This window comes from Mauremys reevesii, linkage group 21 (genome assembly GCF_016161935.1).
Source record: "Mauremys reevesii isolate NIE-2019 linkage group 21, ASM1616193v1, whole genome shotgun sequence".
In the NCBI taxonomy this organism is placed as follows: domain Eukaryota; kingdom Metazoa; phylum Chordata; order Testudines; family Geoemydidae; genus Mauremys; species Mauremys reevesii.
The window spans coordinates 12,103,833-12,125,770 of record NC_052643.1 but is presented as its reverse complement, the minus strand read 5'-3'; the positions used below and the strand labels follow the sequence as shown (position 1 = coordinate 12,125,770).

The 21,938-nt window shown below is 56.7% G+C and overlaps 1 protein-coding gene across 6 annotated transcripts in view; it reads right to left on the bottom strand.

The window, feature by feature from the left end:
- The window catches only part of AGRN (agrin), a 244,154-nt gene that overhangs the window by 4,817 nt on the left and 217,399 nt on the right, over positions 1 to 21,938 (bottom strand). For all 6 annotated transcript variants that reach the window (XM_039509023.1, XM_039509025.1, XM_039509026.1 and 3 more), the window contains 12 exons: positions 21,073 to 21,265; positions 19,871 to 20,086; positions 19,296 to 19,525; positions 18,639 to 18,773; positions 18,402 to 18,498; positions 17,757 to 17,921; positions 15,705 to 15,816; positions 11,341 to 11,457; positions 10,106 to 10,295; positions 9,020 to 9,107; positions 2,870 to 3,094; positions 1,998 to 2,101 (listed from right to left, as the gene is read on the bottom strand). In XM_039509023.1, the coding sequence (XP_039364957.1) occupies positions 1,998 to 2,101; positions 2,870 to 3,094; positions 9,020 to 9,107; positions 10,106 to 10,295; positions 11,341 to 11,457; positions 15,705 to 15,816; positions 17,757 to 17,921; positions 18,402 to 18,498; positions 18,639 to 18,773; positions 19,296 to 19,525; positions 19,871 to 20,086; positions 21,073 to 21,265 (1,872 nt within the window). The remainder of the gene's footprint in view (positions 1 to 1,997; positions 2,102 to 2,869; positions 3,095 to 9,019; positions 9,108 to 10,105; positions 10,296 to 11,340; positions 11,458 to 15,704; positions 15,817 to 17,756; positions 17,922 to 18,401; positions 18,499 to 18,638; positions 18,774 to 19,295; positions 19,526 to 19,870; positions 20,087 to 21,072; positions 21,266 to 21,938) is intronic.

Here is a 21,938-nt window from a genome sequence, read left to right as displayed (position 1 = left end):
GCTTTATTATGGTGGGCCGTTCAAAACGGAGCCCTCAACGGCCAGATATTGACCTGCCCGTGCTCTTCAGCAGCCCGTCACGCCTTTCCCAGTGTTGGCAAGCCGCTCCCAGCCCCATCTAGCTGGAGCCTTCTCTCCCCTGGTATCATACGGGCTCCTGCAGGAGCCTTTTGCCGCCCGCAGCCCCCAGGCCTCTCCTCCTCTCTTGTTGCCCAAGCTTTTTCCTTACTTATCCCAGAGGCCTGTTTGAGTCACATGACCCATTTCCCCACCTGGGGAGGAAAGCGAGTATGGAGCCTTCTGTCCTTTAACAGGCCGGGCACCCTGGGCCAGTGCGTCTATACCTAACGGGGCTCTTGTGTCAGCAGAGTTGGGAACCAGGATTCCAGCCCCAGAACAGCACGATTTTGAGACCACCCTCTATGTTCACAGCACTGTGTGGACAGCGGCGAATCAAACCTCGTGACACCGCCGGGAGGCAGGATTCCCACTTTATCGCTGGAGAACGGAGATGGAGAGGTGAAGGGACTCGCCCAAGGCGCCACAATGAGCGAGGGGCAGAATGGACGTTAGAACTCAAGCCCTCCTGACTCCCAACCCAGCGCTAATTCCTCCAGACCTCACTGCCTTCGGTCTCCGTCTTTTATAATGGGGAGGGGACGAGCCTCTCCATAGGCAGGTTTGTCACCAGTGTCACTTTATAAGGCTGATTTGTTTGCGTTACTGGCATGAGACAGAGAGAGAGAAAGACGACCCCCAGCAGTGAGCCCCAGAGCCCAGATCAGCAGATTCAGGCTTGTGTCGTGGGGCTAAACCAGTAGTGTAGATGTCCCGGCTGGAGCCCAGGCTCGAAATCCGATGATGGAGCAGGGCCTCGGAGCCCAGGCTCCAACCCAAATGTCCACACTGCTGTTTTTAGCCCCACCTGGGCTCTAAGACGCACTGCCGTGGGGTTTTTTGGCCGTGTAGACGTACCCTGAGAGAGAGTGCGTGTGCGTAACTGTCGTATCTTTACACTCCTGAGCGTCCCAGCCACCGAGGCTGCTGTCTGAGGAGCTTGATGAAACTGATTACGAATTCAGGCCCCGATTCCGCAAGGTAACTAAGCGTGGGCAGAACTTTAAGCACACGAGTCACCCTGGACACCAATGGGACCGCTCACCTGCTTGAAGTTATCCATGTGCTGAAAAACCTCGCTGAATCGGAGCTGCGCAGACTTTACAATGACTCCGCTGGGCAGTGCCCAGTTCGGTGTCTCCCTCTTTCTACCCAGGGTAATGACATCCCGCCCCCCCCAAACTGGAACGGCAGGGAGGGCGTTGTGATACTGGCGCGTGCAAGAGACGGTTTTCAATGGCAGCAGCGGTGAAATGTTTTTAAGAAAGAAGCCATTATTTGAAATCGGGACACATTTCTCTGTCAGCGAAGCTGCTGGAGGAAAAAGCACAGGGCCAGAGAGTATTTCCATCATCGACTTCCCAACTGGACATGACTACATGGACATCTCTGGCACAGGTGGGGAAACGAACTCCTCCTGCTGCCTTGCTGTATGGAGAATGTTCCTTTACCAGGGGCCTGCCAAAGATTCCTCAGGAGGAGTGTGGCATAGGTGGGAACAGATGCTTGATTTTATGGGGTAGGCACCCACCAGGCGAACCCACAGTGCCGCCTGTACAATTTCTGTACTTGGTTAGACCAGCTGTTGACGGAGGTTAATGCTTGTGTCCAGGCCTTTGAGATTGACAGAGGAAAATGTGCTATCCCTTTAACTGTACAGCGGTACATATGGCACAAAGCAGCCATCACCTTCTCCAGCGCTGTGGCCCATCCCACTGATTTACGCCAGAGCTGATATTTTCAGACAACTAGGGGATTTAGGACTCAGTTCCCATTGGGGTTAATGGGAACTGCGTGTCTAACCCTTTTTGGGGGCTTTGAGACTCTCTGCTCTGGGGTCCAGAAGGGAATTTCATTATTCCTTCCCGTGTTCAACTTACCCAGCCAAAGGGCTCCGTCGGTGTCTAGCTGAGTGGCTCCGAGAGGGGAAGACCCAGTTATGGGGGCTTCGTTGCCAACCTGCAAGGAGCCGTCTCTGTGTACTCTATGCCCAGAAAAGAGAGGAGGACACTTGGTAAAGGGGCCTGGAGCAGTGCTCTGCCTTAGCCTGGCTAGGGATGCTGCAGATGGCTCCACCACTGTGCATCAGCCCCCTGCTCTCTGTGCCGTCTTTGGACCACTGCGTGCCTCGATTTCTCCCGCCAGGACTGGCATTGCAATCTGCAGCCAGCACTCCTGCACTGTCCCCTGCAGCAACTCCTCCTGGGAGAGGCTGGTATGACATGCAAGGTGAGCTCTCCCCTCCAGCCTGCCTTTATGGGGGGGGGGGGGGTCCTGCTGCAAGCTGAGGTCCCATGCAGAGCTCTCCAACAGCCCCTGCTTCCTAATACTCCCTCCAGACTCATCAGCCGAAACCACTGGCATTCCAGCCATGCGAGCAGCTCACCACTCCCCTCATCACCAATATAAATAAAAACCACGGGAGGCCCAACACGAACAGAATTCCAAGCCCTTAGCCGGCTAAAATAAAAGGCACGGCCGGGAGTACTTCCTTGAGCCTGTCCCTCTGGCATTTCCTAGAATCTAGGGCAGGCAAGTCAAGGCACGCAGCCCTCCAACGCCGCATTGGCCGAATACCGCTCCTCTATTATTATCTATAGGGCTCAGTGACCCACGGAGACCGCAGGGCCCGGCTCCAGGGTCATGACTCAGGTGCCCTAGATGTGACCCAGCCCAGCTCATGCCCAGCCGTGAGCACACTGTCTGCAACCACACCAGCCCTTACACCCCCTGCCCCCCCGAACCGTCTCACCTGTACGCTTTGATCTGAATCCACTGGTTCGTGTTCACTGGCACCGTGGAACGCAGGACAACTGGCTTGGAGCCAAGGTCGTAGGTCATCTGCACGTAGCCATCCACTACGGCCAGGGCGATGTAGTCTGACCGCTCCAGCCCCTTCCCGCTCCACAGGATCAGACCCTGGGTGGCTTCCGTCCTGATGCTCAGTTCAAAGTGGTTCTCCTGCAAGGCCTTCTCGCTGCACCAAGGGGCCGGGCGGGGAGAGGGAAGACAGGCCTGAGTCAGGAAGGGGGCTACTGAGGCAGGTGGCCAGCCCACCAGAGCAGCATGCTTCTCTGCCTCCAGACAGGTCACCACCCTGGCTGGTTTACCCCGGCTAGCCTCTGGAACGAGGCACGGGGAGCGTGTGTGTGTGTGTGGGGGTTATACATCTATCTGCAGTACGTGATGGATCTCAGGCACAGACCCCCCCCGCCCTCAGTGACTTGAACTGACACCCACCCCCCGGGGCTCCGGGGAAGAGAGGCATGATGGGAGCTGGAGGGAAGGCTGCACGTTGCACCTGGGGCAACAGAGACATTCTCCTCCAAAAACCTGTGCATTACTGGGGCCAGCCAATCCCCCACCAGAATCCACATCTCCACTCGGTCACCCCTGGGGTGGGATACAATACCCCGGCCCCGTTCCTGCCACTGGCTACAGCACTGCGTGACTGGCCACGTTGCCGCTGCGGTTACAAGTGACTATAAATGCTGGGTTTCCCCCTCTGTTCTCCCAGACCTGTGTGCACACAGAACACCAGACAAAACAGAGAGCGGCAGGGAGAGCATTTTATTCCCAAGGGACGCTGCAGCCAAAGAGCCAGATGGCAGCTCTGGGTGAAGCCCGCATCACCAGCAATACGACCCAGCCTCCCCACTAAGCTGTGGGCATTCGCTCTATCACACGTTTGCTTGGGGGGTGAGTTACTGTGGAAAGGCAGATCCATGACTTGCTCCAGGCCACAGCGCTGTAGCCCCATCTCCTGAGTCCTCATCCTGCGCTGTATGGGCCCCCCCACCGCCCCGGCCTCCCTTTATTTCAGGCTCTCGCAGGCTGCGAACCATCGTCCCTTATCAATAAAAAGCCAAACGTTCAGACACGCACGACAGACAGAGAGGCCAACAGGGCAGCAACACCAGAGCGCACGAGACACAAGAGCAGAAGGCTGGCGGAGACTCACCTGTGATCCAGGGCATAGTCCAGTGCTTCGGGACTTAGAAGCAGGAAGAAAGGGGAGGCATGCCATAAGCGCCAGAGGAGAAAAAAGGAAACCACCCGCCTGGCTCGCGGAAGGCCCTGGGTGTGGTGCACGGCCCTGCCTGGCACAGGGCAGCTTCTCACCCTGAGCACAAAGCCTGGGGAACGGTCTTTAGAGAGAACTGAAGCAGGGACTCAAATGTCCTTTAGGGCTGCCAGGATTGCTTGACACCCACGGGGGTGAATTCTCAGGACGTGGCGCGATCCCTGCATGTCTGACCCACGCAGGAACGTGCAGCCCACGGCATGTTCAGCCTCCACTTTCACTAGAGCTTTGCTGTGGATACTCTAAAGGCTGCCTGCGAAGGGGCGGGGGGGGTGCGGAGGGCAGGCAGCAAGGTACTGTTTCAAGGCAGGACTGGAGAGGGTCCTGCTAATTACACAGCTGCTTTTGTTACTGGTACGTATTTGCACCAAGAAACCCCTCAGAGATTCAAACTGTCCAGTCCAGACAGCCTGACACAGGGCAAGAGAGGGTTTGCATGGCTCAGGGGATGGGCAATAGGAGGAGGAGTCTTTTGCCTCTAGCTCAGCAGTTTGCATCCAGCCCAGAGTGGCAGCAGATCCCACCCAACCGGTCTTCAGTGGTGGCTCTTGGTACAGTTTGTCATAGACAGGTGTCTGCATCAGCAAGATCGGCCCCTGCCTTGCTGGCTGTCTGATGAGCGGCCAAGGCCTGAATGGCTGTGGAGCAAACTCTGGGTCAGGGCTGGGACACTTTGGCAGGGCTGCGTGGGGGAAATCCCATACTACAGCTGTGCTGCTCACATGTCTGCAGTCAAGGGCATTTCATGCCCAGCACGACACAGCCAGGCAACTGCGTCATTAGCAACAGCTCCGCATGGCCAGCACGCCTCCAACCTTTACATACTGAGTCAGAAGAAGCTGGTTTCTAGCCATCAGGCCTTATGGGCAACTCTGCAGCGCAAACCCCGCGCGGTGCCAGCTAGTGTCTACTGCCAAATCCCAGCTGGCGAAGCGTTAAGCTCCACTGCCGGTTGGCTGCCCAGATGAGTGGGCACTGGCTGGCACCGCTGTGGAACAGCTCCCCAAGCAAGCCGAGAAGCAGTGACCCTTTCTCAGTTGGGGCAGGGCAAAGAGGTAGCAGCTTTCCACCACCCGACGAGTGTGCATGGCTCCTACTGGCACAGCGGGGTAGCCAGGCTCCCGGCTGCATGGCAAAGAGACTCGGCATGCTGCCAGCTGGAAGGCTGCTATGAGATGCGGGGCTCACATCATCTAGCTGGTGAGGGGGCCAGGCTCCTGTGAGGACGCCCTGGGCTGCTCTAGCATGCAGCGTCAGTCAGGCCGCTTTGCTTTCTGCCTCCCTCAGTGCAGACATGCATGCATGCAGGTTCTCAGCCTCCGAGCCCTCCTTCCAACTCCTGGCCTGGAGAGAATGAGGTGGGACGGGGATGCACCAGACAGCTTGCGCCCCCCCACCCCCAAACACACACAGAATAGAGAAGCAGCAAAGAATCCTGTGGCACCTTATAGACTAACAGATGAGCCACTGCTGCTTCCAAGGGATCAGGTACCCCCCACTCCTGCTCCCAGACAACCAGCAAATAAGCAGCTGTCAAGAGGACTTTGGAGAAGAATCCTCCCTCCCAGCCAAACCTTGGCACCAAGGAGCCCCTCCCTGCATGTTACACAGTGGGCGTCTGGGCCATGTTCCCTGGGGTGGCAGGATCTCAGGGCCTGACTGCACACCCTCCCTCCAGCTTTACACGGCAGGGACTCACTCCGGATCCACACTGGTACAAGTGAGCGCAGAATCAGGCTCCCAGAGGGTCCACTCTGCTCACTGCTTAACCCCTTCATTGCTGACTGAAGAGATGCTTGACAAAGGGTCTCCCACTCACTTCTCCCCTAGGCCCCATGCCCATTCCCTGAACACATCTGCACTGATGGAGCTAAGCACACACACCACTGGCATAAAGCCTGACCCCCCTGAAGCCAATGGCAAAAGCTCCCATCCACTTCAATGGGGCCAGCGTCTCAGCCCTGGATTCTGAGACCAGCCCCTTGCTCCTCCTCTCAGCACCTAACCCTGCCAATGAAACGCAAGTGGCGCCCACTGCAAAGCTCTGGTCTTCCCAGGTGCTGGACGAGAGATTCTAGCAGCTGTCCCCTCCCTCAAACACCGCTCGCTATCTGGCTACGTGGAACGGGGCTCGGGGTCAGGGAGGGAAGCCCAGGGCGGCGGATGGGAATCTCTGTGCAGGGGTGGAGGGCAGATGGCCGACAGTGAGGAGGGGTGTGTGTGAACTACTTACGCTGGGATCTCATTGGTCAGTTGGCTTGAAAACAAAGAAACAAGGACATTCAGAAGAGACAGACAGACAGACAAAGAGCAACAAGCAACAGGGGTGTTAGCAGTGCGGGTAGGTGGGGAAGCAGAGTGGGGAAAAGGGCAGAGAGTAACTAGTTATCTGGCTCCAGAGATGCCGAATGGTCCCCAGAGCTGGGAACTAGCTGGACGAGCTCCGGGAACCATGAGGCTGAGGAACAGCTAGGAAGCTAGCTGAGATGCCCCTTGGATAAAACCAGAGGCTGAGCTACCCTGCTGTGGATTAGACAAGTCCGTCACTGCTGGGGGCTTGGTGGGGTCACACAGGGTCAGCCGCAGGTGGGCAGCACCGCCCGGCTGACGGCGCATGGTTATTAGCTGCCCGCAATGCTCCACTGAGTGTGAGAGAAACCCCCCTCAACGGGCCAGTAAAACAGACAAGCCAGAATCAGGAGACACCAGGACCAAATTAAGTCCCGAAGCCAACGGAAGTGTGCCAGGGATGACTTTGGCCCAGGTGCGGTTGGAAGATGCCAAACAGAGACACCCGTATGGTACAGATGGCCCCTAGCAGCACCGTCACTGCACAAACAGCCAGTGAGAGGGATGACAGGGTCCCAGGGGAGTTGGTTTAAACCATCAGCTTGAAAACAAAGGGCCCAATTCTGCCCTCAAGTTAGGTCCTCGCAACCCCACTCAAATGATCCATTCCAATGGGGCTGCAGAAGCAGAACGGAGGGTAGAATTGACCCCAACATTTGGGATGTAGCTGTCAGGGGAAATGCTGCCCTCAGCTACACCCTGGCTGCTTCACTGGACTAGCGGTGCAGGGGTGTAACTGAGATCCGAATTTGGCCCACAGCATATTAAATGGAAACAAATTCTCCAAAACCCAGCCTGCGGCAGCCAATTGAAATTCCTGTGTGGGAGGAGAGCTCAGGGACAGTGTGGATTGACAGCACTAGCATCAGTGTTAAGCATTAGCTTAACAAAGACAAGATTAAGGGGTGACTTGATTACTATCTACAGGTACCTACGTGGGGAACAAATATTTACTAACGGGGTCTTCGGTCTAGCAGAGGAGGGTCTAACACGATCCAATGGCTGGAAGCTGAAGCTAGACACATTCAGACTAGAAATAAAGCATCTATTTGTAATGGTGAGAGTCATTAGCCACGGGAACAATTTACCCAGGGCTGTGGTGGATTCTCCATCACTGCCCATTTTTCAATCCAGCCGGGATGTTTTATTTAAAAGCTCTGCTCTAGGGATGAGCATGGGGCAGTTCTCCGGCCTGGGCTCTGCAGGAGGGCAGTCTAGACAATCACAACGGTCCCTTCTGGCTTTGGAATCGCTGAATTTCAGGTCTGCAAACCTGGCTTTGGATTTGGTTCCCGGTCACCCGCACAGTGGAGCCTGGGCCCTGCAGCCTAGTCCCTGATGGACGTTTGGCTACATCACAAGCCACACGAGTAATCACTGGGAGCCAGCCAGTTATGATGATAGGAAATTTACAGTAAGGAGCCTATAGTTTCCCCAGCTCCGTAACCCATTAGCCAGTTATACCTCTGGGGTGCAGGCCAGGCTAGGACAGGTCCCGGCAGAACGCCGGCCAAGGACAGTCTCTGACAGCTGGCAAGCAATGAAGCCTGGTGTAAGGTCGCCAAAAGCAGCGGGCAGGGCAGGAAGAGTTCTCAGCAGCACTGCCAGGTCCTGGGATCTCCTCCTGGCCTCCTCCATTCCAGGTGTATTGGTGCAGAGCAGAGATGGGCTGAGCCCAAACCCTGGATCGGAAAAGCCCTGAACCACGAACTCTGCAGGTAGGGCCCATTCTGCCAGGTGTTACAGCCAAGTCTGGGAAAGGGGGAGCGGGGGGGGGGGGGTCTGTTCCATAAGGGAGACAGACACAGAAGGAGACTGACAGTGACTGGAGACCAAGACATACAGAGATAGGAGAGCAGAGAAAGATGGGGAGCAGGCCCTGGGAGAGCTGGGTGGCAGGCCCCTCGCGGCAGGAGCGTTTACACGGCAGCGCCTGAGAGGAACAGGGCCTCCACTCTCGCTATTCTGCACCCTTAGGGCTGCCCAAACTGGCTGGGGGATGTCACTCATCCTCGTCCTCGAAGCTGCAGGACCCTCTCGCTCCCCTCAGCCTGCTAGGTTTTCAGGGGACAGTCCCAGGTCAGTTCTGGATGTTGTAACACATCGTTGCCATTGTGCGCTGACTCACACCCAGACCGGATGACTGATCTGGGCCAGGAACTCCAGAGAGTGGATCCCGCCCAGCCTAGGGACTGCACATGCACCAGACCTCCAGACAGCAGCTACCAGCCTGGCTGAGCGGGAAAGCCACCAGCCTAACTCATGAGCAAAAATGTCCACATTTGGGTGCATTGGGGGACGGGACTGAAGGGCAGGAAAAGACCAGACCAGGAGAGGGTGATGGGTGAAACCCCAGCTCTGCCTACCCTGGTCTGAGCACTTGATTCACATTCCTGTGCCCTATCGGCTTAGCTCCCACCAACACCCCCCCACTTCAATTTAACCTCCCCAAACCTCAGTCCAGCTCACCTCTTTGTCACGGCATTGTGGTACTCCATGTAGGTCCTGCCATCAAAGGCAATGGCCTCTGAGTCGCCTGCCACCTTCTCGATGATCACTGGGGGCAGGGAGAGGAGAAGCAGAAGCAGAGATCACGACACTATCGGTGCATCTCCACAGAGCAATAATAAACCACAGAGCGCTCCCGACGGGTCCAGGGCACCTGGCAAACTCGCCTGCTCCTGGGGTTTGTTACGAACGTGACGCCCTGAGCAAGTCCCTGGAAAGGTTTGCTACGGGTCCCACACCTTTCGAGTGACCGGGGCCCAGCGTGCGGAGCGAGGTCAGGCCAAGTTACGGCCTAGCAGCCAGGTTATTTGAAATCCACAGCCTGGCTTGGCTTTGAGGCAGAGGCGAGTGAAACAAGATAGGGGCTTTGGCTGGGCCTGGCTTTGGGAGTTGGGTTTATATAAAACCAAAGAGAAAACCAGGCTGGGGGAGAGAACTAGAGAGCAACCATCTGTTTCCTAAGCACTGAACCCCAGATCTTCACACGGCTCCACTTGGCGCGGCAATGCCGAAGTCTGATTTTAAAAAGTACCAGAAGGGTAAGTTTCAGGAGTGTCAATGGGACTTGAGCTTCTAAGTCAGCCAAGCAGGGCGTCACCTACAGACCCTTACAAGCCAAGGCTGGAGAGTGCACCGCTCCTGTACAAAGCCACAGCGAAAGACCCAGTCCCTGCCCCAAGGAGCTTACAGTGGGGATGGCTGACACAGTCCAGACTCACCATGCACAGGGAGAGCCAGAGGACGGGGCTTCCTTTGGTAAACTCAGTGGGCCCCGTTTCCACTGATGCGCCTCATGTAAAACGCTAACAGCCGCAGGGCACGCTGCTCTCACCCAGTCCTATCCTGCAATCCCAGAGCACGGCCAGGCCACGTGACCCCAAGGACTTTGCCCAGGAACATGAATGGACCAACAAGAATAAAACCCCAGCCATGGCCTGAGAGTTTCCAGCCGGCTGCCCTCAGCTCTGTGCAGAGCCTGGCTAATGGGCGAGGCCATTGCCAGTGGGGAGTGCCGTCTGGCCCAGGCCCGCTTCCCGCCAGCCTCACCTTTCTCGCAGCGGGCTCCGGAGAAGCCCCTCTGGCAGGCGCACTCGTAGCTCTCTAGCCGGGGGTTGCACATGCCTCCGTTCTGGCAGGGGTTGGGTTTCTGGGAGCAGGGGTGGGAGCGGAAGGCAGAGATCTCAATGGCGCTGCGGATGTTCTCTTCCTTCAGGACCGGGACGCCCTTAATGGAGATCTGAAAGGGGTGGGGAGGAGAGACAGGGAGGGAAGCCAGAGGCAGCGTGAGGGTTACACTCCACCCCCAGCTGGGGTTTGGAGGGAGGGTGGGCACAAAGAAAGGAGGGTACGTACAGGGTCCATCCCAGGAAGGAAGGACATGGAAATGCAGCTCATCACTCCCTAGAACAGGGGTGGCCAACCTGTGGCTCTGGAGCCATATGCAGCTCTTCAGAAGTTAATATGCGGCTCCTTGTACAGCAGGGGTTCTCAAACTGGGGGTTGGGACTCCTCAGGGGGTTACGAGGTTATTACATGGGGGCGGGGGGTCACAAGCTGTCAACCTCCACCCCAAGCCCCACTTTGCCTCCAGCATTTATAATGGTGTTAAACATACAAAAAAGTGCTTTTAATTTATAAGGGGGGTTGCACTGAGAGACTTGCTATGTGAAAGGGGTCACCAGTGCAAAAGTTTGAGAGCCACTGTTGTCCAGGCACCGACTCCGGGGCTGGAGCTACAGGCGCCAACTTTCCAGTGTGCCGGGGGGTGCTCACTGCTCAACCCCTGCCTCTGCCACAGGCCCTGCCCCCATTCCACCCCTTTCTGCCCCCTCCCCTCACCCTGCCATGCCCTCACTCCTCCGCCCCCCCCAGCCTCCTGCACACCACGAAACAGCTGATTGGGAGGTGTGGGGATGGGGGAGCTGATGGGGGGCTGCTGACATACTACTGTGGCTCCTTGGCAATGTCCATTGGTAAATTCTGGCTCCTTTTCAGGCTCAGGTTGCCCACTCCTGCCCTAGAATGAACTTCCCTGAGCCTGGTATGCCCCCTGGCATGACCCTCAAGAACACGCCCTGCCCTCCCCCGCCCAATGCTGCTACCTCTTGGCTGAGCATGCATCACCATGCTGCAAAATGTGCCCCCTGGCCTGTCCTAAGGCTCCTGTGACATACAATGGTGTCACAGTGGGGTACCAGGGACGGAAGGGCTGCCAACCATTGGGTCCTCCCTGCCGGATGCCCGCACAGGGCTCCCCTTGAACCCACAACCAGCAGCCTTACCCTCTGCACGGCTCCGTCAAAGCCGGTGGAGATGGCCGCGGCGCGAGCCAGCTTGCTGAAGTCGGGCGCTCCCCCCACGTAGAGGGGCTCCTTCAGATTCAGGGAGGTGTGAGGAACCTGGGGGCGGGGGAAGAGGGTGAAAGGTGAACCTGGGACCAGGATGCGGAGGGGGAGAGTGAATGGCCCAACCCTGCAGCCTAGCAAGGGAGGCAAGTGGGGCACTGGCTGCATCAGCTGCCCTGTGTGGACTGGCAGGAGCCAGGGAAGGTGGCTCGAGATGGAGACGGGGATTTAGCGCAGCTCAAGGGCCTGGCCTGATAGGAAGGAGGAGACATCAGCCCCCTCCCCACCCTGACTGAAGCCAACAATCCCTCACCCAAGGGAAGAGACCCCCTCATTGGGGGCAGACACACAAAGGGCGAACATTACAGGGAAGAATTCAACATCCCTCCAAAAAATACCATCTCCCCATGGACCTACAGGGTCACCCTCCTCTAGGGTTGCCAACCCTCCAGGGTTGTCCTGGAGTCCCCAGGAATTAAAGATGAATCTTTAATTAAAGATTATGTCATGCGATTAAAACCTCCAGGAATACGTCCAGCCAAAATCGGCAACCCTGCCCTCCTCTCCCATGCACTGCTACCGCCCTCTGCTGGCCGCTCTTAAATGCTACAGCTGAGAACACAGCTTTTTTGGCCAACCTTCCCCACCCCACCCCTGGTTCGTTCTCTCCTTATTGAGAGGTTTCCTATGGTCCTAGTGCCACAATAATAAATGGTGCCTCCCAGCAAGGAAGAATGATTGCCTGTCTTTTTACAGACGGAGGAATGGTACAGCCGAGCCTGGAACTCATGCTACTGGATTCGCTCCTTGCCCTGCACTGGCAATCCCTGGCGCAGCAGAACCTGCGCAGCTGAGATAGCTGGGGCTTGCTGAGCTGCTTGTTAGACCACACAGCAAACCAGGCGTCTGGCCAGGCTCCAGCCACTGCTCTGGCTGGGTAACTTTATGACAAGTCTTTCCAGAGCCAGATTTGCTCTGTGGGCCACCAGTGCCTAGGGATGCCGCATGGAGAACATGCACCGTGTGGAGGTGAGCCCAGCATTCATGCCGCGGCGCTGGAGAGGTGCTCTATGCTCATCGGCAGCAAGTCAGGGTCTGGGATTGAAAGGGCTGGGGGAAAGCGGGGTACCTGCAGGAACAGGGTGTGTCTGAGCTACGCTCCCCCTGAGTCCGACTGCCACGTTCTTACATGCCAGCAAAAAGGAAGGGATTTCAAATGAATTCAGTTCTGATGAAGGTACCGGATAGATTGCTCTGGAGACTGGAGGCCTCTAGGTCTGTTTGTGACCTGAGACTTCAAATACAGTAGAACCCCAGAGTTACGAACTGACCGGTCAACCACACACCTCATTTGGAGCCAGAAGTACGCAATCAGGCAGCAGCAGAGACATTCCTGAGATGTTCATAACTCTGAGGTTCTACTGTAAATAAATACTGATACGCTCTGGTTAGGGCATGTGTGTCCCCACTGCCCCCTCCTGGACAGGATCAGAACTGATCACTTGTGTGTCATAGGCCCCAAATAGCAAATAACTATAGGGAGAGTCTCTTTTAGTTCGCACAGCAGGAGTTTGAGGTCTCAGAGCAGGAGGATCTGAGTTCTATCCTTGCTGTCACCATAAAGCCCACAGTGGGCAGCTTAACAACATTGATCATTCACAATGCAGCAGTGGAAATTTGCTGCCCGGCCGGCCAAGACGAGGTTATATTAATCACTAGCTAACACTTTGCAGAGTTAAAACAAGAAGGAATGACCAGATTACTGAAATGTGTCGAAATCAAATAGAACTTGCTGAAATTAGAAGGAAAAAAAACAAAAATGGTGTCTAGTCTACAGAAACCAGGTGGGGGCTGGTCCGACGGAGAGGGTGGGCGGATGGAGACGAGCATGGATCACTTGGGTTTGAATGGAGGAACATAAAACATGTGGATGGCATATGAGATGGAAGCACGGTGGGTTATACTTATCTTTACCTTACGGGATTTCTGAAATCCAGACAGCAGGGGAGGGAAAAATACGAATGAAAATCAAAAGGGAGAGAGAAAGAGAGAAACAGGAGATCAGTGGGGTTCCGTCATAGCACGCAGGGCTGCAAGCACATTGGCTAATGTCCATTCCCTCGTTAGCAGGCAATTAAGACAGGGAAGATGCAGAATGGAGTGGCAGACAGTGCTGCTGTCCTGCCAGGCGAAACGCTGCTTTAAAAAGGGCAACTTTAATACCAAAGGAAGCTGGAAAAGGGACTAAAAGGAGCATTTATGGAAATCAGACAGCCCTGGGCACCCTGCGTCCCCTTTGCTATCGAGGAGAGAGCGGTGTTGGGGGAATCCAAGCGCTCTCGTCCTGCTGCAGGTGCCTAATGGTCCCACGTTTTAACGGAGCTCACAAAGGAGGGCACAAATCCAGCCACTTGACTGCACAGTGGAGAGGGAACAATGCCCTGCTTTAAGTTACAGCTGGGCACAGCCCACTGCCTCTAAGCTGTAGTCTAAGTCCTGATGGGCATGGACTACCCAGCCTATACTACAGGCGGGCATGGACCACCCATACTCAATTCCCTTGAGGCCTATGAAAGGTCAGCTCCAAGCCCTGAGACTCGGCCCCATCTTTAGTTTAAACCCAGATGACTCTGGTAATAAGTGGATGTCAGGAGAGCATCCAAAGCGAAGCAGGCAATCAAACCGGATGAGGTTTCCCTCAGTACCAAAGACTCTCTCACTGGAAGGTTTATATCCTTCATTCTTAGAAACTTCTCCGTTGCTTGGGAGAAGAGAGCTTGGGGTTGCTGTCCCAGCTCCTCCCCTGGGAATAGCGTGTGCACGCAAGACCAGGGCACTTGTGCCTGACGCCATCCGTGGAAAACAAAGCCTCGCTCATTTCATCCGAAAGTCTGCATTCCGTGCGTAGGGGCATGTTTACCAGCACTTGGAGTGGATCTTCTCTCAGAAAAAGTTCAGGATCATCGCTCCCTGATACAAGGGGAGGGATGCTGGAAAAAGCAACCACTCACTGGGGAAAGGTGAGGTCGGGGATGAGGAAAGGAAGGGGGCAGAAAGCATCCACAGTGTGGGTTAGAACGTCAGTGTCTAACCTGCTGTGAGTGGGGCTGTTTGTAGGGAGATGGGAGAAGCGTAGAGGGGAGCGGGAGAGAGAAACAAGAAAAATGAAGCTGCCAGGTTGAAAGCGGAGCGGAGAGAGTGGGGACAGATTTGCTGACATCTGTGGGATCATGGTAATTGCTTTTAATGACTCAATTTTCTTTCCCCCTGAAAAGCGCTGTCTGGCTCTTCATCCAGAGCACCAGGAAAGGCTCTCAAAGCCAGGATCTGGCCCTAACACTACACCCCAGTGGAGGAAGGGCCATGTACCTGCAGCTGCACCCAGCCAGGGATCTGCAGCTGTGGGTGCCTGACTGGACACAACCCACAGAGTGAGTGTCTGGGGAATCAGGGATGTTCCTCTTGCCAAGGGGGCTGCCAGCTCCCCAGGTGGGGCGAGCAGGAGAAGAAAGGTAGAAAAGAAGAGTGGACCTGCTCTGACAGGGAGGAGGCATTCCCCTAGTCACCCAGGACAGCTAAGTGAGGGTCTGAGCTCTGGGGCTAGAATCCAGCCCGGGGACAGCTTATGCCACAGCTCTGCAAAGTATCCGAGGGGGTAGCCGTGCGAGACTGTACCACAAAACCAATGGGGAGGCCGGTGGCACCTTAAAGACTAACAGATTTATTTGGGCATAAGCTTTCGTGGGTAAAAAAAACCCCACTTCTTCAGATGCATGGAGTGAAAATTACAGATACAGGCAGAAATAAACTGGCACACGTAGAGAAGGGAATTACTTTACAAAAACCACCCTTCTCTTCATGTGCCAATATATTTATGCCTGTATCTGTAATTTTCACTCCAGTAGCTCTGCAAAGGTACCTCAGACCTGCCGCATGGTGCCCCATCCCTCCCCACTGCTCCCTGGGTTTCCCATGCTCTCCTTCCGCTCCGAGCACAGGGTACTAGGCATGGCCAGTTGTGTGAAGTGGAAAAATGCCCACTCAATAATGATTGGGGCTGAGAACCATTCAACTCGCTTCGCTTGTGAAAGGCGTGCGTTTGCAGCCTGTCTAAGCTGCAGAGGCCCCAGCTGGCTCCTCTAAGAGAGATCTGCCTCTCTCGCTGTTCCCCTGGCTTGGCTTCCCTGTGGGTCTCCCTGTAATCAGTGGGGTTGGTACAAAGTAGTCCGGGATAGGCTGTGTCAGGTTTGGTGGGGGTGAGGACCATCTCCGGCTAGGCTCTCACTGGCTTGCCAACTTACCGGTGACTCTCCCATCACCCTCTCGCCGTTGTTAATCCGCATCACCCCCTTGCGCCCGTTCCTCTCCAGCGACACACTAATCCAGGTGTTCAGAGGGACTGGCTCCTTGCTCCTGGTTATGGGGTTTGGCAAGGAAGAAAGGGGGGGGGAAAACACAGCTAGGGTGAAAGTCATCCAACAGATGCACCGGGCGGGGTGGGGCAGAACGGACTGTGCTGGCTGGTATGTCCTATTTGCAATATGGGAGCACCCCCTGGCCAGGGCTCCATTGCGCTGGACACCGCGCACTGTTATGGGAACAAGCTAGAGCAAAGCGAGGCCGGGTACGTCTGCACATGCTGCAATCATATCTCTGGCTGCAGTGTAGACACGCTAAGGGAGTGACAGGCCCTGCCCCAAGGAGCTTAGTCAAGGGCAGGAGACAGGAAGGATTCTGCTCCCCATTCTACAGATGGGGGGGACTGAGGGCCACAGGGGGACATCTTCAAAAGCGCCTAAGGGCCAGATTTTTAAAAGAAGGCATGCAGGTGCCTAGCTATGTTGCACTCTGGCCCTCAGCTGCTTAAGAGTGCCAACACCTATTTTCAGAAAGCATTGAGAAGCCAGAGAGTCTCAATGGAAGTGAACAGGGCTTAGGCTGCTAAGGACCAGATTTTCAAAGGAGTTTCGGTTCCTAAAAATGAACACAAGCACTGTGTGGGAGCACCCAAGGCGTCAGGCACCTAACGGGGCTGGGCACCTTTGAAAACCTCGTTAGGTGCCTCTCTGCATCTTTAGGAATTGAAATACCTTTGAGAAATCTGGCTCCAAGCGACAGGCCCAAAGCCACAAAGTGAGGCTGTGGTAGAGGTGGGAAGGTCTCCTGGCCTGAAGTTCAGTGCCTTCTCCACTAGACCATCCTTCCAGCTGTGTGTCAAGGGAGGAGCCGCCAAGACTCAACCAGCAACGACACACAGGAGATGGCCCAGCTGGAGGAATCAGCAGAGAGGCAGAGAAATAGCCCAGCCGTCCCTGGCTTTTGTCCTGCAGCCATCAGAACAGCTGGCTGCAACATCCCATAGTACTGAATGGGGCTCGGCTCACCCCACACTGCTGGGCGCGCTGGTGAAACGCAGCAGGCACAATTCCCTGTGACACGTCCAAGCCGCTCCCTCCCCCCTCGACACCCTGCCTTGTAGTAGTGGAGCCCATCAGTGTTTCGAGATGTGTCAGTCAATCTTCCCAGGGAAGCTCCAGTCTGTGACAAGCACTGGACTCAACTGGCTCAGTCCTCAGCTGCCCTACATCGATGGAGCTGGATTGACATCAGCTGGGCTGTACTGACTCCCACCAGCTAAGGATCCGGCCCGGTATTATTAACGTGGAAGATGAGCAAGCACCGAGGGAGACCGATTTAACCCCACGGCTGCCTCGTGGGCAGAACCCCAACCCCTCCCAGAAGCTGGCGGAGGAGTCTGACAGCGGAGGCACGTTGTACACAAGTAGTAACGGCTCTCTGGTGAAAGGGCCACATTATGTATCTCCAGGACAAACCAGTCTCCTCTCCTGGTGCTGGCACACGATCGCCGTTGGGTCTGGGAATCACGGCCAGAATCAGCGGGACCGGAGATGAGCTGGGGCGTGGTTACCCGATTAAAGTGAGCCCTGTTCATTCTGGCTACTAGATCCAACCACCCCACTGGGGTTTTGCTTAGGGGCCGTGCCCGCTGCTTAAAGCTCGGGCTAATGCAGATCTGCCTCACCTTCCACTCTCCACCTGCGGTGGGTCTGGCCCCGGTGCCTGCTAAGAGGAACGCTGCCTGGCGGTTTTCACTCCCACTCCCCCTGCTCCTTGGAGGAGCACCACAAACCAACGAGCGAGGGGCCAGAGCCAAGGGGTCCTTCCTATTCCTTGGTCCCCTTCTGTGCCTCCCCAGCAGCTAACAGGGCTAGGGGCCTGTTCTGGCGAGGCAATGCCCCCTCCATAGGGGGCGCTCTCCCACCCACTTGGAGAGCCCAAAGTGGAACCTCAACCCCCCCACCCCCACCCCCAAGCAGCCATGGGGCACGTACTTGAGCACAGCTGCCCCCTTGCCCAGGTCGTATCTATATTCCAGGTAGCCATTGTGCAAGGCCAGAGAGATAAAGTCCCCTTTGCCGTCCGTCTTCTGCCCGTTGTAGAAGATCATGCCGCCGGGGTTCCTGGCCAGGAACACGATCTCCATGGACATCTTGTCCCTGAGGGAGAGAGAGCATGAGTGCCGCCCTCCCAACCAGCCGCCCCAGGCTACTGCCACGCGAGGCCCAGGCACAGTCTCTCCCTTCGTCCCCGCTGGAGGGGCTGCACCGCAAGGTCTCTGCCGCCACCGGAGAGGTTAAGAGGAGCCAGCCTGACAGCCCTGGGCAGCAGTGTCCTCTGCTCAGCCACACAGCGGGGCCAGCAGACGGGCCAGCTTCCTCCTCCCCCAGCCCCGAGGGCCTCTGGTCTCCCTGGGCCCGACGGCTCAGCTGTGGCTATCTGCATGAGGGTCCTTTCCATCCCGGGGCCCCCTGCCACTTAGCAGTGTGGGAAGAATGGGTCACAGGGGGGGAGGAGACCAACCCCCCTCCCCCACCTCTTAGGAACAGTCCTCAGTCCCCTCCCCATCCCTGTACCTCCCTCTCACACTTCCCCTCCTCCTCCCTGCTGGCTTCTCTGTGGCCGAGAAACACACTTACTGCAGCTCCCGCCCGAAGGTCTGCAGCCCGCTCAGCTCCAGGTAGGAGAAGCTGTTGAACTCCGGGAGGAAGGGCCGGGTCCGGTCCTGCTCCGTCACTGAGTCACAAAACAAGAGGGGGTGAGATGGGAAGAGGAGAAGCCACTTGGGTCTGTGCCCCGGAAGCCCTTAGCCTGGGGGGGCGGGTGCCCCTCACACAGAGACCCTCCCCTCACACGCCAGGCCCATCGCAGCCCACCTGCCTCGCAGAACTCCCCTTCCCGCCCCATGGGGCACTCGCACTTGGCGCCTCCCTCGGGCAGCACCAGGCAGGTGGCAGAGACGTGGCACGGGCTGGGGTCACACGGGTTCCTCTCGTCGGCACAGGTGGGACCTAGGGGAGAAAAGCAGCGCATCAGGGAGGGGTCTCGGAGCCGGGGTGAGGCTGGAAGCTCTGGGCTCACGTACAATCAGATGTGTGTGCACCGGGGAGGAATGTTTCCGGTCCCTGTAGCCTCCCTCTAACGGATCCACCTGGGGGCAGGCTGCACTGGCTGGGTCAGCAATGGACTGATGTCCTTGCCTGGCACTAGGGGCAGGCCAAGCTGCTGGAGGGTCTGTCTTCTGGGTCAAGGAAAACCCAAAAGGCCTTGACTTATGGGCATATATTTTTGTGTAAGAGCAACTGAGTATTAACTCCGGGCTCCTGGTCTCAGGATTCACCTCCAACTGGGCACCGTTGCTGTGCACTGCTACTCAGCCATCACGTCCCGCCCTAGAGGTGGCTGCATTCCAGCAGCAGGTGGGGACACGATCACCTAAGCGTGGGATCTCTTAGGGTGGGCGAAGGGGACTCGTGATTTGGGCCACCCCCAGGGATGCCCTGCCGCCCGGTGTCACTCCCCCAGCTTCTCACCTGTGTAGCCGTTGAGACACTGGCAGTGGAACATCTCGGCCTCCTTGACGTGGCAGATGGCGCCGTGGTGGCAGGGGTTGGGGTGGCAGGGGTTGTTCCCGCACTCGCCCACCCCGCTGCCGTACAGCACGTCGCTGCCCTTCTCCCGCAAGTCGTACATCTGGTTGTTCACGTCCAGCAGGCGGATGCAGCCCTTCAGGCCGGCAGTGGCTGACGTGCGATCTGCCACCCTGAAAGGACGGGAGGGCAGTGCTCAGGAGAGACAGCGGGGCCAGGGCGCGACGGGCCGTGTGGCGGCTGCGCTAGTAGCCTGGCTTTGGCTGGGCTCATTTGCAGAGACTCCAGGCCAGGACCCTCCCCTCCAAACCCGCTCCCCCCTCTGCCCGGGAGAAGGGGCTCCCCCAGCCCCCTGAGCTCTGAGACCACCCCAGATTTTGCTCCCAAGAGGACTCCAGTGCTGGCCTCAACCCCGCACTTTCCCTCTACGGCTGCACTGCCAGAAGCCACCAGCAGAAAGCGCTAGGACCCTGGGAGCAGCAGTTCTACGGGCAGACTTAGCTTCCCCTACTACTCACACAGTCATCTGGTCTTCCGGCACCCCTCCGACGAACAGATCCGTATCAAGGTTCAGCCCGTCAGTACCGCTCGGGCTCTCCCCGTTCACATGGGGCTCCCAGTCCACCGACAGCGTGCCACTACGGCGGTTCCGGCTCACCACCAGCTGGTGCCACTTGCCAGGCTCCACGGGCACCTTGCTGGTGAGGACGCCTGTACCGGATCCTGTGTTGAACCTGAAATGGAGGAGGGGGGCAGTGGGTTTGGGGTGGCGCCGTGGCTATTGCAGGAAAAGTGGTGCCGGGACAGCTTGTCAATTACATGCTGCAACCACATCCCAGCTGCCACTTCCCATCACAGAGGTGGCTGCATTTCAGTGGTGGGTGATGTGATCTTCGTACACACCAGACAGGCTCTGGAATCTTAGGGTAGGCAAATTGGACTCATTACATAGGCCTCCCCAAAGACCCCCCCATGCACACAACTGTCCAGAATCTGCAGCCCCCCCGGCCACTTTTTCATTTCAAACAGAATTTTCATGTTGGCTTTTGTAACCCACAACACATACAAGGTTTGATTTTTGGATTCTTCTTTCTCTCCATCCTTTTCCTGTAGAAAACGGGGACTAGAAAAGGGGGAGGAGCACAAACTCCCAAAATCAACACCCCAAAAATGTTCAGGTTTTGAAAATCAAATGCTTTCATTGGGTTTTGCTGTTTTTTTGTTTTTGTTTTTTGCAGAAGTGTTTGTTTCCTTCAAGACCCTTTTTATTTTTTGGTCCTTCTGATCTTAACAACTGGATCACTAACGCCCCATTCTCCCACCCACCACTCCAGCCCCTGGATCAGGCTGGGTTCAGACCCCTGCTGCTGTAGCTGTCCAGTGCTTTGCATCCCATCAGCCCCCAAAGGGGTGTTCCTGTAGGAGGCAAAACCTCGCTGGGCCAGGTGTAAAGAGACGGCTGTTCAGCTGCAGTCGGGTGACCTGGAGAGCTGGGAGCTGGCGAGGCTCTGCGGAGAGCTCGTGGCTGGGAGGCACCCTGGACAGAGGGGCCTGCATGGTAAAAAGGGACAGATGAATCTGTGCTTTCAATGACTGAGCAACCCATGGAACGTCCAGGGGAGTTGGGTCCCTGCGCACGCTGCCAGGCTGCTCCTCTCCCTTCCCCGCCGAGTAACCCCCGATGGGGGACGGGCCCAGGCTGATGGCTAGGGGCACCCACCTGAGCTCCACGAAGCTGTTGACCAGCGCCAGGGAGATGAAGTCCTTGCCCCGGTTCTGCCCGTTGTAGAGCAGCAGCCCGCTGAGCTCGGAGGCCCGGAACTCCATGGCGATGCGCACCGTGTGGTAGGCCTTCATCATCTTGAAGGCCAGGTACGACTTCCCGCCGAAGCCGGGGATGAAGTACCTGATGGCTGTGAGCACAGACGGAAAGAGGACGGGGCGAGGTGGGAGAGAGACAACCCCTGATGTGAGTCCGAGAGCACCACCCTCCCTGCACACCCGTGGGAAGGGGGCAGAGATGGAAAGGGCATGCTAGGCCTCACCCGCCCCACCCCAGGTCATTATGGGATCGGTCCCCTACGCCATCCTCCCGGGTCATTTACCCAGCCTACTGCTCAACACCCCCAAGTGATGGGGCCCCCATAGGGCGATGACTCCACAGCCTTTTAAATCTCGCTGTTACCATTACCCCCCAGATATTTACCTCACGTTGCCTCTTGTTCGATTTCACCCCTTTGCTCCCAGCTAGACCCATGCGGGTGCCCCTCAATTCTCCTCCTCCCTCCGGGTCGGAGATGCCTTTCACACACTCAGAGAGCTACCCCGTCCCCCCGAGCTGCGTGCACCATTCCTCATAACCCAGCCCCTCCAGCCTCCGGAGCATTTTTCTCTCTTCTCCCTGAATCCCACATGATAGAGCTACATTTATCACCCCCGCTCTTCTTTAGTGCAGCTGAGATTTTCAAAGGGATCTGGAGGGCCAGTTCCCATTAACATTAACAGGCCTGGACATCCACATGCAAAAGCGGCTTTGAAAGCCTCAGCTTCCGGCATTAGGGGCAATAATTTCCAGGAATCAACACT